This window comes from Microcebus murinus, chromosome 32 (genome assembly GCF_040939455.1).
Source record: "Microcebus murinus isolate Inina chromosome 32, M.murinus_Inina_mat1.0, whole genome shotgun sequence".
In the NCBI taxonomy this organism is placed as follows: Eukaryota; Metazoa; Chordata; class Mammalia; order Primates; family Cheirogaleidae; genus Microcebus; species Microcebus murinus.
The window spans coordinates 5,168,526-5,186,059 of record NC_134135.1 but is presented as its reverse complement, the minus strand read 5'-3'; the positions used below and the strand labels follow the sequence as shown (position 1 = coordinate 5,186,059).

Here is a 17,534-nt window from a genome sequence, read left to right as displayed (position 1 = left end):
CATGCTCCCAGCGGAGCCCTAGTGGACTTGCAGTTAGACTGGGCCATCCCCCCACACACGCGTGTTCTGGGAAACACCTAGGCCTCCAGGATTCTGCTGAAACCGGGGGAGGGAGGGAGGCTGGCCAGCGATGATGATTGTCCGTCCAGCCTCTGCTTCCAGCTGGCACCTCTGCCGGAGCTGGAGCCGGGAGCGGGAAGGGAAGGCTGGAGGGGGAGGGCCGCGTGTCCAGCTGCAGACGCCGGCCACCTAGGCCTCCACTCTCTCTCTAGCCCCGTTCCCTGGAGGGAACCAGTGCCAGGGAGTGGGAAGAAGAAGGCGGGACTTCCTTTCTCAGCAGCTGTCTATCCCAGGGAGGCGAGAGAGGAGGAGTCTCGTCCTCCAGACAGGAAAATGCGTGAGGCCTGAGCAGAGTGGTTTCCTGGCCCCAGCGATGCAGTGGCATGGGGCAGCAGAGCCAGGTGATAGAAACCAGGTGTCAGGAGCTAAGTCACTCTATCTGCTGAGCAGGTCGCTGTGAGAAGAGGGGCTGGGGAGGGGGAGGCTGGGGTCCAGACCCCTGGGTCTGGGGCACGAGGGCGTGGAGGGCCTGACTCCTGTGGGCGCAAGAGGAGGCCTGGGCTCCCGAATTCTGGGGTTCACCTTCTTCTAACCTCCGACAGACAATGTTCCCAGCCCGGGTTACCCTTCAGCTGTGGCCTTAGCTCCGTGCCTTCCCCTGACCCTCCTGACGTTCCTGTTGCCCACCGTGAGCCCCGGGCCACCTCTGCACAGCCAGGGCGCAGAGCCCGCAGGGGAGGCACAGCAGTGCGATTCAGAAGATAAATCCGAGCACGGAGAGCCGGGCAGGGCTGGCTGCCTGCACTGCTGGGGCCACCGGGGAAGAGTGGTTTTCAAAGAAAATCCTGTTTCTCTGCTCATAATACTCTGACATGTGGGGTTTTATTCCCACTAACAATCGCTCTGCCAACTCGATCGTCAGACAACTGAATGTCTAAGGATTCATGTAATTTCTGGCACTAACTACTGGGAGTCAGTGCAGACCCCAGGTGGAGGCTCAATCCCACGAGACGGTCCCCCCACTTGGGATGTCAGTCTCGAGGAGTGGGACAGGGTCCCCACATTCTGTCTGACTTGGCTACTCACCAGGGCCTCCCACGACCCCCTCTTCACGTTCAATAAGTTGCTATAACAGCTCACAGAACTCAGGGGGACACTTTACTTACATTGGCCGCGTGTTACAAAGAATATTACAGAGGACACAGATGACAGGTGACGAAGTACACGGGGGCAGGTCCAGAAGGGTCCCAAGTGTGGGAGCGTCTGTCGCTGTGGGGCTGGCGCCACGTGGATGCATTCACCAGCCCGGAAGGTCTCTGAACCCCGTTAGTTAGGGTTTTTAATGAAAGCGCCTTTACCTAGGCGCAATTGATTGAATCATTGGCTGTTGACGATTATTAGTCCGTTTGCAGCCCCTCTAAGCTTCCTGAAGGTTGGGGATGAGGCTGAAAGTTCCAACCCTCTGATCACAAGGTTGATTCCTCTGGCAGCCAGCCCCCACCCTGCTAGACTCACCTCATTAGCATCAACTCAGGTAAGGTTGAAAGGGGCTTATTATGAATAACAAAAGACAGTCTCACCCCTGTCACTCAGGAAATTCCCCGAGTTTTAGGAACTCTGTGCCAGAAACCAGGACCTGAGACCAAATATATATTTCTTGTTGTCTTAGTCCATTCTGCAGCTCTAATGAAATACCATACACTGGGGCGCTTATAAACAGCAGAAACTTATTTCTGACAGCTCTGGAGGCTAAAAGTCTAAGATCAAGGTGCTGGCGGAGTTGGTGTCTGGTGAGGAGCCGTTTCCTGGTTGATGAGACCTTCCCACTGTGCCCTCACATGGTGGCAGAGGCAAGGGGGCTCCCTCAGGCCTCTTTTACAAGGGCACTAATCTCATGACCTAGTCACCCCCAAATCCCCACCTCCTAACACCATCACCTTGGGGGTTAAGATTTCAACAATGAATTTTAGGGGGACACAGACCCTTATTATGTCACAGTTACTTGCATGTCCTTGGCAAGGAGCCGTTTCATTCCCCCTGAGCTTTTCTGTTCTCATCTGCAAAATGGGATATCTCAAGTTGCCCTTCATAGGGTAGTCCTTAGGTTAAGAGAGTCTGCCTGGCACGTGGCATGTGAGGTGAGTTTAGCCATTTCTGAATCAGTAGCTGAAGGTCTCCATGGCTCACTCAGGTGGCAACGGGGGGGGGGGGCTTTTACCATCCCTGGATACTCCAGCTCCCACCCGAGGAGTCAGACACTCCTGGGTTCCCAGGCTGGTGGCCTTGGACAAGCCACCTCCCGGGCCTGAGCCTCTTTCCCCCCTTAGCCACCTGCAGACATGAGAGCCCATCTCTATGTGGATGTGGGTGGGTGGAACTCTGCTGGGCCCAGCCTTTTCATCTCTCCAGAGTGGGGCGAGGGGACCCTCGCACCCGGGGCTGTTGGGAGGAGTTCGGCATAGCAAGAAGCTCAGAGAAGTCTGGTGGGCAGCCAGAGAGGGCGCGGCACGGGTGGCGCGTCATCAAAGGGGCGTGGCCGTGGCCAGGGACGGTGCAGTCAGAGCCTGGAAGTCTGGGCCCCTTCCTGCTGCAGGTACTCCCAGGCCGGCAGCTCCAGCCACAGTGCTGTCGTCCCAGTGGATGCCGTCGGATAGGGAAGAGGACACAATGTGGCTGTGGTTTTCTGGCCGTATATTACACAAGAGGACCCACTAGAGGCTGATGAGAGTCCTTGCACGTCGGGATTGACTGGTGGCCCCAAAAGTTATGTCTGAGTCCTAATCCTACTTCTAAACGTGACCTTATTTGGGAAAAAGGGTTTTCAGGGGTTTTGCAGGTGTAGTGAAGTTAAGGAGCTTGAGATGAGATCCGACTTTTCAACCTCGACACCATCCTGGCCAATCTTCTTCTGGTCCTTGTGATGATTTGATTTCCAGTCTTCAAATGTTGGGAGATGACAGAGATGAGGAAATCTGCCCGAGAGCACAGACAAGAAGCTGGCTCCGCCGCGTGCTCCTGTGACTGTACACTAAGTGCTCTGCAAACTGGTCTGTGGACCCTAAAGCACCTAAATCATCCGTGTGCATTTGCTAAACACGCAACTCACTGGGCCCCACTCCCATGTGTTCTGATTTTGCGAGCTCAGATCTGTGGAAGTGACTTAAGCAAATGCCCCAGGTAATTGTTACCCGCTGTAAAATTTGGGAACCATCTCACTAGGAAAAGATGCACCCCAAAGTGAAATAATATGTTACTAATGTGCCTAGCATTGACCCATGTGCTTTCTCTCACTTAAGATCCTCGAAAAATATTTGAGGAAAGTATTATAATCCCCATTTTACAGATAGAAAAACCAAGGCCCTGAGATACTCAATGTCATGCAGAGAGCTGCATGACAGCACAAGGGATGGAACCCATGTTTAAATGGGCTCCCAGACTATTAATATTTAGTTCATAATTTGCTATTTCTAGAAAACATCTGTGCAGGGTAGCTTGCTTGCCTGCTACTGAGTTGCTTGACTCATTTATTCACTCATTCATTCACTCATTCGTCAGTCATCGTTACTGAGGCCTCCTCTGGGACAGAGCGTGACACAGCAGGAAGTCAGAAAGACCAGGAATCCAGCACCTGTGAGTTTAGGGAAGTGGTTTGTTCCCTCAGAGCTCCACTTTCCCTCCTCTGTCACCGTACTGGAGTGAAGGAGGATGTGTGTGAGTCCCCACCCGGGGTGGGTGGACAGGCGCCCCCCCCTCCGAAAGATAGTCCCAATCCCCAGGACCTGTAAATGGGACCTTATTTGGAAAAAGTGTTTTTGCAAATGCCATAAAGAATTTCAACTTGAGCTGATCCTGGGTTTAAGGTGGGCCGTAAATCCCATCCCAGGTGTCCTTATAAGAGTGGAGCCTAGAGGGAGATTACACACCAAACACAGAGAAGAAAGGACGTGAAGATGGAGGTAGAGACTGGAGGGGTGCATGGACAAGCCAAGGGGGTTCGTTTTCTAGAGCAGTGACCAAGTACAGTCGCCCCTCGGTGTCTGTGGGGGATCCCCGGGGGGGGGGGTTCCAGGACCTCTGTGGCCACCGAAAACCACAGATGCTCAGGACACTTATATGCAATGCCATGGTGTTTACATATGACCTGTGCACACCCTCCTGTATGCTTTATTTATTTATTTATTCTTTTTGTTTTTTTTGAGACAGAGTCTCACTCTGTTGCCCAGGCTAGAGTGAGTGCCGTGGCGTCAGCCTAGCTCACAGCAACCTCAATCTCCTGGGCTCAAGCAATCCTCCTGCCTCGGCCTCCCGAGTAGCTGGGACTACAGGCATGAGCCACCAGGCCTGGCTAATTTTTTCTATATATATTTTAGTTGGCCAATTAATTTCTTTGTATTTTTAGTAGAGATGGGGGTCTCGCTCTTGCTCAGGCTGGTTTTGAACTCCTGACCTAGAGCAATCCGCCTGCCTGGGCCTCCCAGAGTGCTAGGATTGCAGGCGTGAGCCACCGCGCCCGGCCCTCCTGTATACTTTAAAGCATGTCTAGGTCACTTATAACACCCAGGACAACATAAATGCTGTGTAAGTAGTTGTTATACTGTGTTTTTAAAATTGTGTTAAGTTTCATTGATGTTTTATTCCAAATCTTTTCTGTCTGTGATGGGTTGAGTCCTGCCAGCACAGAGGGCCGACTGCCACGGACCAGGTGGCTTGAACAACAGAAATCTATCGTCTCACAGTTTGGGAGCCTGGAAGTCCAAGATCAAGGTGTTTCAGCAGGATTGGTTCCTTTGAGGGCTGTGAGGGAGAGTCCAGTCCCTGCCCTCGCCTGGCTCACGGTGGTTTGCTGACAGCCCTCCTGCGCCCTGGCTTGTAGGAGCGTCACCGCCCTCTCTGCATCAATCATATAATGCTCTTCCTGCGTGCGTGTCTGTTCCAAACTTCCCCTTTTCGTGAGGACATTAGTCATGTTGGATTATCGTCCACCCTACTCCAGTATGACCTCATCTTAACTTAAATAATCATGTCTGCAGCCAGGTGTGGTGGCTCACATCTGCATTCCTAGCAGTTAGGGAAGCTGAGGAGAGAGGATCGCTTGAGGCCAGGAGTTCGAGACCAGCCTGGGCAACATAGTGAGACCCCATCTCTACAAAAATGGAAAAATGTATAGTCCCACATAATAGGTGAAAGTACAGGCGTATGGTGGCACACACCTGTAGTCCCAGCTACTCGGAGGCTGAGGCAGGAGGATCACTTGAGCCCAGGATTTGAGGTTGCTGTGAGCTGTGATGATGCCACTGCACTCTAGCCTGGGTGACAGAGTGAGACATTGTCTCAAAAAATATATATATTTGCAACGATTCAATATCCAGATAAGGACACATTCTGAGGTACTAGGGGTTAGGACTTCAACATCGGAGCGGGCAGTTGGGAGGGGCACAGGGCTCAGCGCATAGCACCAAGGCACGCCAGGGATCCCAGCAGCCGAGAGGGGAGCTGAGAGAGACAGGGAAGGGACTCCCCCGCAGAGCCTCCAGGAAGAAACAGCCCTACTGACACTTTGATTTCAGACTTCTGGTCTCCAGAACTGTAAGCGAATACATTTCTGTGGTTTTTTTTTTTTTTTTTTTTGAGACAGAGTCTCGCTTTGTTGTCCAAGCTAGAGTGAGTGCCGTGGCGTCAGCCTAGCTCACAGCAACCTCAAACTCCTGGGCTCAAGGGATCCTCCTGCCTCAGCCTCCCGAGTAGCTGGGACTACAGGCATGTGCCACCATGCCCGGCTAATTTTTTTATGTATATATATCAGTTGGCCAATTAATTTCTTTCTATTTATAGTAGAGACGGGGTCTCGCTCTTGCTCAGGCTGGTTTTGAACTCCTGACCTTGAGCAATCCGCCCGCCTCGGCCTCCCAAGAGCTAGGATTACAGGCGTGAGCCACAGCGCCCGGCCTCATTTCTGTGGTTTTAAGCTACCCAGTTTGTGGTGATGAGTTAGAGCAGCCCTAGGAAATTACCGCGGTCAGCACAGAGCACGAGAGAGTGTGTGTTAAACCAGCCTTGGCCTTTGCCCTGGAGAAGCTCATGAGGTCGGTCCTCTTCTAAGGCCTGTGGCTGAGGCCTCTGCTAAGGGGCCTGGGCCCAGAATGGGCCACTAGGAGGGTGTTTCCCCTCTCCCACCCCAGGTCCAAGGACTTCAGAGTAGAGCGTGCAGCCGAATCATCCCCCAATCTCTTGATTGCCAAAGAGATTGCAAGGAGGAAGGAAGACTCTGAGGACGGGAGAGGACAGGGTGGACCAGAAATGCCACGTCACAGTGGTCTGGGTCTCCCAGGACAGAGAAAGTAGGCCGGTCTCCAGCAGGCTCAGATAGCCATGGTGTTGATGGCGGCCTTGATAGATATGCCCACTTCGTATTCATGAGCAAACGATACCCCTCAGGTACTTGGTACAACTCCCATGTTAAAGAAGAGAAAATTGAGGTTCAAAGAGGGAAGTGACTTGTCTGAGATCACATGTAAGTAGTAACTGCTGGGATCTGAACACAGCCCTTGCAGAATCCAAAACACATGTGCTTTCTGCACTGCGGTGTGCTGGTAAATGTTTAACAACTGGCTCACCAGGAAAACAAAATGTATGTCTGTATACAAACACGTCAGTTTACAGTAATTTCTATTGATTATACATGATATGTAGCACACTGTTTACAAATAATAATATAATATACAATTGTCTTTATTGTAAATGCCATACAATTATAACTTCAGGGCACTTGCAATTTCTTATAAAATCCAGTACCATTATATATACATATATAAAATAATGTTTTATATATATATATATTTTTTGGAGACAGAGTCTCATTCTGTTGCCCAGGCTAGAATGCAGTGGCATCATGATAGCTCATAGTAACCTTAAACTCTTGAACTCCAAGCAATCCTCCTGCTTCAGCCTCCCAAATTAGCTGGAACTACAGGTGCACTCCATGACACCTGGCTAATTTTTCTATTTTTAGTAGAGATGAGGTCTTGCTCTTGCTTAGGCTGGTCTCGAACTGCTATGCTCAAACAATCCTCCTGCCTTGGCCTCCCAGAGTGCTAGGATTATAGGTGTGAACCACCGTGCCCAGCCCTTATTTTATAATTCTATCATGAACAATACTGTCATGACATTAGATTACAAATAAATGCTTGCTTACTCTTGAATTCAGCCAAGCAGTTGCTCGCGTTGCTGATGAATGAGTGTAGTTCTGCCGTGAATGCGGTTGGTATTTTGTTTATGTTAGTGAGTAAGACAAAAGTAAAACAACCAGGATATATGTTAGAACTAAATTTGTTCCTCAAAGTGTAGCAAAATAATTGGGAAGTGATGAATTTTTAAAGACCCTATTACCTTTGTTTTTTTGGTTTTTTTTTTTTTTTGAGACAGAGTCTCACCTTGTTGCCCAGGCTAGAGTGAGTGCCGTGGCGTCAGCCTCGCTCACAGCAACCTCAAACTCCTGGGCTCAAGTGATCCTCCTGCCTCAGCCTCCTGAGTAGCTGGGACTACAGGCATGCACCACCATGCCCGGCTAATTTTTTCTCTATATATATTAGTTGGCCAATTAATTTCTTTCTATTTATAGTAGAGACGGGGTCTCGCTCTTGCTCAGGCTGGTTTCAAACTCTTGACCTAGAGCAATCCGCCTGCCTCGGCCTCCCAGAGTGCTAGGATTACAGGCCTGAGCCGGCGCGCCCGGCCCTACCTTTGTTTTTAATATTGCTTATTTCATTGTAGGCTTGCTTGTATGGTTTAATTTTTAACAATGGCTCACATAAATTCCTGAAATTTTAATAATTGTCTCTCTGTGGGCTGATAGGAGGCTTCTCAGCACACCTCTGGGGCTGCCCGCACGTGTGTAGGGGAGAGAGATGTGGGGTCTGTCTCTTGTCAGAGTCCCAGAAATCAAGGGCTCTGGCTGATGCCAAGGCTTGGGAGACCGAGGCCATCACCCGCCCACGGGAATGCCATTGGCAGCAGCAGGAATTTATGCATGGTGCTGTCTCTGCCGCAGGCACCGCCCAGATGCCCGGTCCCTGGCCCTGCTGTGCTTGGAGCCCAGCTGTTCCCGCCTTGGCGCTGGTGTGTCCCCCAGCCTCCTCTCTGCGCCCCAGGTGTGTGAACGAGGCAGCCAGGTGGGGAAGGGTCAGAAATGACAAATGACGTGCACTGTCTCTACCGAGCCCTGTGCCAACGTGCCCTCCCCATCTGTTCAGCTGTACCAGTCTAAAACTCACCCTCCGCTCCTCTGTGCCCAGAAAGCCCTCCCTCCCGCGCTCCCTCCCTCCCTCTGCCTCTCCCACTTCCTTCTCTCTGTCCCTCCCTCTCTCCTTTCTATCTTTCTTTTTCACTCCCTCCAGCCCCTCTCCCTCCCTTCTCTTTCCCCCTCTCTCCCTCAGTACACACCGCGCTGGGGTGCCGCGTGCAGAGCGTTGCGCATGCCATAAACACCGCCCAGTGAGTGAACCAGCGCCAGGATCAAGGCGCGGGACACCCCCACGAACCCTCTCGGTCACCTGCCCCACGGCGAGGCTAAGCATGTCCCGACTCTAGTGCGCATGGGTGGTCCCCTTCCTAAAGCTCACAGGGATGGAATCATGCGGGGCGTTCTCCTCCCGCCCCGTTTCTCTCACCCAGTGTCGTGTCGGCAAGGCCGTCCACGCCGCGCGTGCCTGTGACTTGCTCATCGCGTTCCTGTGGAGAAATAAACTCTGTCTCTTTTCATTGTGCAGACAGTCCTGCGTGGGAGGGGTTGCTCATATGCCCATTTTACAAATGAGAAGACAGAGGCTCCAAGAGATGAAGCCCTCAGTCCCAGGAATCCGGGTCCCAGCGCTCCCCCCGAGGAACCCCTGAGCTGGGCCCCACTTCCCTCCCCCTCGTGGACTTATTTCTGACCCAGGTGCACTTCCTAATGCAGTTCTGCCGTGGCGTTTCCCAGAGTGACTGCGGTCATGTATGAAGACTGTCTCGAGCTCCGGGAACTTCCGAAGGAACAGAATTGAGGAACAAGGAGAGGAAATAGGCGGGGGCTGCTTGAGTAACAGGAACTAGGGTCTCTCCCGATTTCCAAACAGCTAAGGATGGGGGTCACAGTGTCAGCACCACCGGGGTGAGCGGGAGCCTCCTGGAAGTCCAGATGTGGACACTCCACTCCTGTCCAGGCTCCTGCGACCCACCGCCCTCTGCGCGTGGGGAGGGATCCCTGAGGCGGGTGGCACGAACTTGACCTTGCTGCAGAATCAGCCGGCCCCGAAGGGTAAGGGCTCAGTCCCACGAGACTGTCCCACACTTCACATGCCAATCATAAATAGTGGGTCCCCAGGGTACCCACACTTCTGTCTGACTTGGCTACAAATCAGGGCCCCCCACCCCTCCTCGGTTCAATAATTTGTTATTATGGCCCACGGAATTCATGGAAGCACTTTGCTTACTATTCCCAGTTTATTATAAAGGATATTATGAAAGATATAAATGAACAGTCAAGAGGGTCAGGAGGGTTCTGTTGTAACTGCAGGAGTTGGGGCCCAATACCTCCAGGCATGTGGCCGTGTTCACCAACCCCGAGTGTCTCCAAACCCTGTTATTTGGGACTTTTAGGGAGGCTCCATTGCTCAGGCGTGGGAGATCAAACCACTGGCTGTGAGTGATGGAGCCAGTCTCCAGCACCTCTACCCTTCCCGGAGCTCAGCGGGTGGAGCTCGAGGGGACCTTTCTGGGGTCCAGCTCCTTCTGGGGACCAGCCCCCATCTGAAGCTATCTAGGGGCCCCTGGCCACCAGTCATCTCGCTAGCATACGAAAGACTCATCATCCAGAGATTCCAAGGGTCCTAGAAGCTCTTGTGTCAGGAACTGAAACTAAGAACAAATATTATAATCAAAGGTGCACCTACCACTCAGGAAATCATGAATGTTTTAGGAGTTCTGTGTCAGGGACCCAGGGTGGAGACCAAATACATATTTCTTATCATGTGACAGGACACACAGGATGTTTTGAGATTTTTAAAGATTATCAGATAATGCCAGTGGCTGTCTCAGGAACATGTTTGCCAAAGGCATAAAGAAAACGGGGAATACAAAGAAATAGAAGGACATGAACATATTTATTTGTTAATGCGGAAAAAGCTCCAAACTGTAAAATAATCTAAAGAGGTTTATTCTGAGCCAGTGTGTGTGACTGCAGCCCAGGTAACATGCTCTCAAGAGGTCCTGAGAAAATGTGCCAGAGACAGCTGGGTCACAGTTTGGTTTTAGGGAGCCAGGAATTACAGGTGAGAAATAAATCAATGCATGGAAGACATACATGGGTTTGGCCTGGAAAGACAGGACATCTTGAAGTGGGGTTTAACAGGTTATGGGTGGGCTCAAAGATTCTTTGGTTTGTAATTGGGCAACCGGAAGATAAGCAAGGAATGCCTGTGGCTTGGTATAACTGAGGGCGGCGGAGGCCGGAAAGGGGGGCTCAGCGTCTCGACTCAGCTCAGGCTGCCTGGGACTGGGCCTCCGCAGGAGGGGGGGCAGAGTTGGCGGCCGTGTTGCTGGTCGGGGCCGAGTCCTCGGTGAACGCCCTCTCCAGACTGGCGGGCAGGGAGTGGACCAGCCTCTGCCGGAAGTCCCGGCCCACGAAGACGTAGAGCATCGGGTTGAGGCAGCTGTTGAAGAAGGCCAGGGAGCTCGTCACTTTCACGGCTCTCTGAAAGCCCGCGCTGATGCCGGACAGGGCCTGGCGGATCCGCGCCGTGAGGATGAGGGCCACCAGCTGGTAGGGAAACCAGCAGAGGAAGAAGGCGGCCACGACAAAGGAGAGGACCCGCAAGGGGCGGCTGGACCTCATCAGGCCTTGTCTGTGGATCCTGGTGGCGATGAGCCCGTAGCAGACGGTGATGATGGACATGGGCATGGTGAAGCCAACGAGGAAGCGGATGACCCCTCTCAGCGTGAGCATGGTGACGGCCACCTTCAGCTTCTCCGCAGGGTCGTTGGTCCAAGGAGAGAAGTTGAAAGTGCAGACTACTTTCCCCGTCGCTTTGTCAGCCACAGTGGTCAGGCGGATGATAACTGGCAAGGTGAGGAGCAGAGCGAGAGTCCAGGGCCCGAGGATCACCTTCTTGGCCAGCCCGACGGTGCGGTGGTTCTGGGCCCAGACCGGATGCAGGACGCAGACGCAGCGGTCCAGGGCGATGAGCGCGATCAGGAAGACACTGCCAAACAGGTTGACGTCCACTATGGTATTAATGAGCTTGCACAGGAACCAGCCGAAAGGCCAGTGTTCTCCCATGGCCTTTGAGACCACCGTGAAGGGCAGAGTGGAGGTGAAACAGAAGTCGGCTAAGGCCAGATTCAGGTAAGAGATGGTGGTGACCGTGCGTGTCATCCGGAATCCAGCCACCCAGATCACAAGCCCGTTGCCCAGGACGCCGAGGACAAAGGTGGCTGCTAACACCAAATAAGAGAAGATATCCAGGACAAGGTAGCCAGCAGGCACAGCGTGAGGCCCTCCAGACACATTCGCTGGGAGAGAAGAATTCACCTCCATCCTGTGCACTCCTGAAATAGTTTAACAACAGCCGTTCCTGAGTTACACACCCTCCTGCCATTTCCCTAAGCCCTCACTTCCGCACCTGCCCGTTTTCCCGCTCCTAGCTCCCCCATCTTCCCCTGAGCCTCCAGTCCAGCCGGAACACCCTCACCACAGTCCGGCGTTCCTCCCCCATCTGTAAACTGGCAAGCGTGGTGAGCGCGGCAAGATGGCATCTGGCCACACGTTCCCACAGTTGCTGGCGTGCGAGCCACCTACCGGGTAGGCCACTTGGCTGAAGGCGATAGGGCCTTTGCCCTCCAAGAGGAAAGTATTGGACAAAAGGCGTGTAGAGAAAACATGCACCCAAACAAAATGTTCATAGTGGCACTCTTCACACTAGTCCGTAGGTGGAAACGACACAAATGTCCGTGAATAAACAAACAAAATGTGGCGTCCGTGCATACAATGGAATAATAAATATTCAGCCATAAAAGAATGAAGCACTGATACATGCTACAACACGGACAGACCTTGAAAGCATCGTGCTACACGAAAGGGGCGAGACACTAAAGCCACATATTGTATGATTCCACTTACATGAAATATCCAGAACAACCAAATCCACACAGATAGGAAGCAGATTAGTGGTTGTGGGAGCTAGGAAAAGTAGGGAATGGACAATTATCGCTTGGTGGGTGTGGAGTTTCTGTTTGAGGTGATGAAAACGTTCTGGAACTAGGTATTGGTTGCAGATGCAAAGGATTGTAAATGTGCTTAATGCCACTGAATTGCACATTTAAAACAGTAAATTTCTGGTTATGTGTATTTACCACAAATTTACAAAAGAAAAAATAATGATGTGTGGATATCGGAAAACTGGTGAGAGACAGCTTCAGTGACCCAGTGTCAGACAGACGTGGGCTCTGACTTTCGCCCACCGTGACTCTTAGTCGAGGACCGTGCGACTTCTCCACTCAACACCCTGCCCCCCTCTCTCTTCGGGGTCAGGAAAGCTTCTCCTTTCCTCTGCCCTTGTGAAAGGCAAGGCATAGTATTTGGCTCATTTTCCAAGATAGGGCAAATGGGTCAGTGAGTGGCAACGGAAGATGTGTAATCCTGTTTACATCTTGTGGATTCTGTGCCAGAGGAAGTCAGACAGGAGATCCGTTTCTACTCTAGTCCCTGAGATTATTTGGCCAAACAGATGGGTGCTCTTCTCCGTCACTGGACGGGCTCAGTTCTATTGGGGATGAAGCAGAGCATGATAGAAATATTAATAGCAATCCAAATATGTGCTGCAGGCCGGGCGCGGTGGCTCACGCCTGTAATCCTAGCATTCTGGGAGGCCAAGGCGGGAGGATGCTTGAGGCCAAGAGTTCGAGACAAGCCTGTCTACAAAAAACAGAAAAATTAGCCGGGCATTGTGGTGCACAACTGTAGTCCCAGCTACTTGGGAGGCTGAGGCAGGAGGCTCGCTTGAGCCCAGGAGTTTCAGAATGCGATGAGCTATGATGATGCCACTACACTCTAGCCAGGATGACAGAGTGAGACTCTGTCTTCAAAACAATGTGTTTGGTATGAGATTTCACTGGATTTAGGTATGTAAAGTATATGTCAGCCTCTCGCCAAGAGCTATTCTTTTCCCCTAAGGCTTGCAGCAGCCTTCCTCAAATGGTTGTTATAAGGATGCAATGGGTTAATACCATAAAGCATGAGCCAGTGATTGACGCATAGTATGTACTGATTAATGGTAGGTTTCTATAATAGGCCCATTTTATAGATGAGGAAACTGAGACTTAGAGGGTGTAAGTTAATTACTTAAAGTCACCCAGCCCAGGCTGTCAAATATTATTCCAGCAGGGGTCTCTTTCTGCCACTGCCCTGCTACTCTCCCAGTAGATGAGTTGTCTAATACTGTAACCACCCACCACTCGCAGCTTTCAAGCACTTGAGATGTGGCTAGCACGATTTGAGATGGGCTGCAACAGTAAAACATCCATCAGACTTCAAAGACTTAGTATGAAAAAATGTGAACTAACTATCTCATTAATAAATTTTGGAGGAAGGTAAGAGATGATGACAGAGATTTCTTAATGAGTGCAATGTATGTTATTCAGGTGATGGATACCCTAAAAGCTCTCACCAGTATGCAACCTCTCCACGTAACAAAATCACGCTTATACCCCATAAATTTACACAATTAGAAGAATAATTTTTATGTTGACTACATGTCGAACTGACAATTTGGCTATGTAAGGTTAAGTAAAATATTTTATTAAAATTAATTTCACTTGTTTCTTCTTATCTTTTTAAATTGCCTAATTGACAATTTAAAATTACATAGGTGGCTTACATTTCTATGGAACCTCGATACTCTACAATCCCAGAAACAACTTGGCGATGTCTGCTCCCCAGCCCCCCGCCCCCGCTCAACCACAGAGACACCCCGAGGACTGTTTGTCCCAAGAAGCTCTAAGGCAACCATTCGAAAAGGTTGTTGCAACGAATGAGAAAGATTCTGCAACGACAGGATGGGACGGGCCGGAGAGGCAAAGCTGTGCAATTATGTCCCCACTGTGGCTCCGAGCAGAAGCCCTGTGACTTGCAATACGGTACGAGCCGCAGTGGCTGCGTCGGCCGAGCTCCTTATAAATGGCAATCGCTGTGTCACATCCTCACCTTTCTTATCTCTGATTGCAGCAACCTCAGCATGGACTAAAAATCACTATCTCTCTGTGACAGAAGAGGAAACGAGAGCTTGGGTGGGACCAGCCCTCCTTTGAAACCAGCCTATGTTTCAAATTTGGGAAGGGACAGAGCTGAATTTGGCTGATGGGTCCCACGTACCATTCGGGTCCACACTCACCACTGCTCTGGAAGGCGACTGCTACCTGTCACATTCATCTCCCCACGACCCATAGTACTCGCCGAGGACCTGCTGCTTTCTCCTAAAAGCTCCGCACTCCCCTCCTGCCCCATCTGTGCCCAGAGCTGATGCCCTTGCCTCCTAATCCACCACGCACACCCCCTGCCTGCTCCTGCACGACTGTTCCCTGCTTTCACATCAATGACCAGAAAACAAGTGTCCTGCCCAAGACCTACCCTCTGCTGGCCCTCCGAGACTCACTCCGTCATCAACTTAAGGAGTTCTCTTCTTCACTTACCCCTTCTCTCCTGCAGCGTTAATATAACCTTTTATATTCTGTCATTTCCATCAGTCCCCAGTATGCTCTAAAACCTTATGATTTTTTAAAGAAATCATTCTTTAACTCCACGTCCTTCTTCAACCCACTCCAAAGTCCTGACTGTATCCTCCAGCCGGCCAAGCATGGCCGAGTCCGGTCCCCCAGCCCCAGGGATGCTTCTCACCTGGACCTTCCACCAGCTGATTCCGCTCTGGGCAGCTCTGAGTCCTGGTTCCTGGGGAAAGTGACTCGAGTTCTCACTGTCTCAACAGAAGACGCCAAAAGAGACAGGGGAAGGGCAACGGAACTGAAGCCAGTTTAGAAACAGGAAACAGAAAACCAGAGCCCCTTGTGATTCTCCAAGGCCCCAAAAGTATGGCAGTGAACTACCTGTCTTAGTGGCGTTAGGGGAGAGAGCAGGGCCCTTCTAGGAACTGCAGGACCTGACCGTTTTCCTCATCCTCAGTCCTCTGTGGAATGCAGAGTTCAACCCTCTCAGCATCCAGGGTCAAGGAATCCAGGTGGCCAGGGCCACTTTTTCTCCAGGCATCAAGGTAGAGAGAGGAGCAGGTACTGGGGCGAGGAGAACCCGAGGGGAGCAGTAATAGGCAGAGAAGAAGATGAGAAAGACAGAAACTAGAAAGACACAAGGAGAGGTGGTGGGGGCAGACCAGGTGAGGGAGGTGACAAGACACAGCGTTCCACACCCACACGCCCTGTCCAGGTTGCCCCTGTGACCCCCCACGCCTGTGGAAGCTCATTTGCAGGCTCTTTCTGAAGTATCATAAATCATCCAAGAGTAGCAGAGTGATTTGGAGACATGGGAAGGCGGATACAGACACAGATGTATCCTAAAAGCAGCATCCCCAAGGTCTTGTTTCATTAAGGCTGCTTTCAATTTTAAGCCATTTACAATTAAACCTAACAATGGCTTAACACATTAACTGCCACGTGAGTTGTATTTACCGGAAGCTAATTTTGAGCCCAGAGCCTTGTGAAGCATATGAAGACTCAATTCTCCAAAATAAATTCAATAAGTATGTCATGAATCACGTGCAACTCAACTGGTGTGCTGTGTAAAAATTGATTCTAGCACCACGTGACTTATGTATAACTCATGCACAGAAAACAATAAAAAAATGACACATCTTTCATTAAATTAGAAAGGATCATTTTGTTTTTGGAGGTTTTTTTTTTCTATTTTTGTAATAAAATTCCATGGCCCCAGGTAAAAATATTTCTTTCTAGTGTGGCAGTCAATGTGTTAAACCAAAAATGATATTTATACTTTACTTTGTATGAATTTGGAAGTGGGTAGAACTAGGTTAGGTTCTATTTAAATAATTTCATGAGGAACCATGTTCAGGCCTAATGTAATGGCTCACGCCTATAGTCCTAGACCTCTGGGAGGACGAGGAGGGGGATCACCTGAGGTCAGGAGTTTGAGACCAGCCTGAGCAACAGTGAGACTCTGTCTTTACAAAAAATTAAAAAAATTAGCTAGGCATGGTGGCCTGTGCCTGTAGTCCAGCTACTCAGGAGGCTGAGGCAGGAGGATTGCTTGAGCCCAGGAGTTTGAGGTTGCTGTGAGCTATCGTGATGCCACGGCACTCTAGGCTGGGCAATAGAGTGAAACCCTGTCTCAGGAAAAAAAAAGATTCATTTTTATTTTAATTCTTCCACTTTTTGTCACCCCTAATATGGTGGCTTTCTCCTTGGGGATTGCCACCTCATGGCTCCAAGATAGCTGCCATTGCTCCTGACTTTACATTACAGCAGCCCAAGCCAGAAAGATGGGGAAGAAAGTCATTGCATGGAGAGTCATTGGATGTTTTTCAACAGAATTGTGATATACTCAAATTTGTATTTTATAAAAGTTTCTTTGGGGTAGTACTTAACAGACACAGTTAAGAAGGTTCTCACGGGAGGAAGAATAACAAGTGTGGATGTATTGAAAAATGACAAGAAAGACAATATCTTGTGGGAGAATTAAAATAAAGAGAATAGCAGAGAGCACTATTATGGACAATAGAGAAGGGCCCTGGAGAAAACGAGAAATGAGGAACCCCAGACAGTAATTGCCAGAAAATTTTGAAGACTTCTGAAATCTGACTATTCTTCCTGAAACTAGGCTCCTGGGATGCCTTTGTATGTTTCCCGTAAGACCCCTTTAAAAAGCATAGGAGGCTCTGCTCCTGGTTACCAAATGGCCCATGACTAACACACCACGATTTGCAAAGATGAACAGAGGCAAACGGGTGTGGCTCAAAGTGACCACAGTGAAGAAAACAAGGAAATTCTCAAAATGGACTTCCACTGCCGCATCTGAGTAAGGCCCAAGGGGAAGGCCCTTCGAGTTGTCCTGGGTTGGGGGAATTCCTGCCTGTGCTGCAAGACCCTGACCCTTCTGGCAGCGGGAATGTCTGCACCGGCCTCTGTGAGCAGCAAAGCCTCTCAGTAAATCACCCCGCCGAGACGGCGGAGCCAGGTTGCCGGGCTGAAATCCCAGCTCTAGCTCTGTGCCTGGACAAGGCATTTAACGCAGATCACGAACATTTTCATGTTTTATGTTTGGCAGGCCGCAGTGTCTCCATCAGAGCTCCGGGCCCTGCTGTTATAGCATGAACGCAGCCGTGGCAGTATGTAAATGATGCGCATGGCTGTGTGCCAATAAAACTTTATTTAAAACAGCACGAGTGGGTAATTTTTTTTCACTTTTTTTTTTCGGCATATTA

At 50.5% G+C, this 17,534-nt stretch overlaps 1 protein-coding gene across 2 annotated transcripts; it reads right to left on the bottom strand.

Annotated features, from left to right (window-relative positions):
* Nucleotides 1-10,177: 10,177 nt before the first annotated feature.
* On the bottom strand, nt 10,178-15,114 carry LOC105882865 (fMet-Leu-Phe receptor). Of its 2 annotated transcripts, none has more exons than XM_012785555.3 (2): nt 14,984-15,114; nt 10,178-11,640 (listed from the first exon to the last, which is right to left on the bottom strand). In XM_012785555.3, the coding sequence occupies exon 2, from the start codon at nt 11,627-11,629 to the stop codon at nt 10,574-10,576; it is 1,056 nt and encodes a 351-aa protein (XP_012641009.2). In that variant the 5' UTR covers nt 11,630-11,640; nt 14,984-15,114; the 3' UTR covers nt 10,178-10,573. The 2 variants fall into 2 exon arrangements, with proteins under 2 accessions (XP_012641009.2, XP_075855160.1); XM_075999045.1 differs by lacking the exon at nt 14,984-15,114 and adding an exon at nt 12,212-12,230.
* Between the last annotated feature and the right edge of the window lie 2,420 nt (nt 15,115-17,534).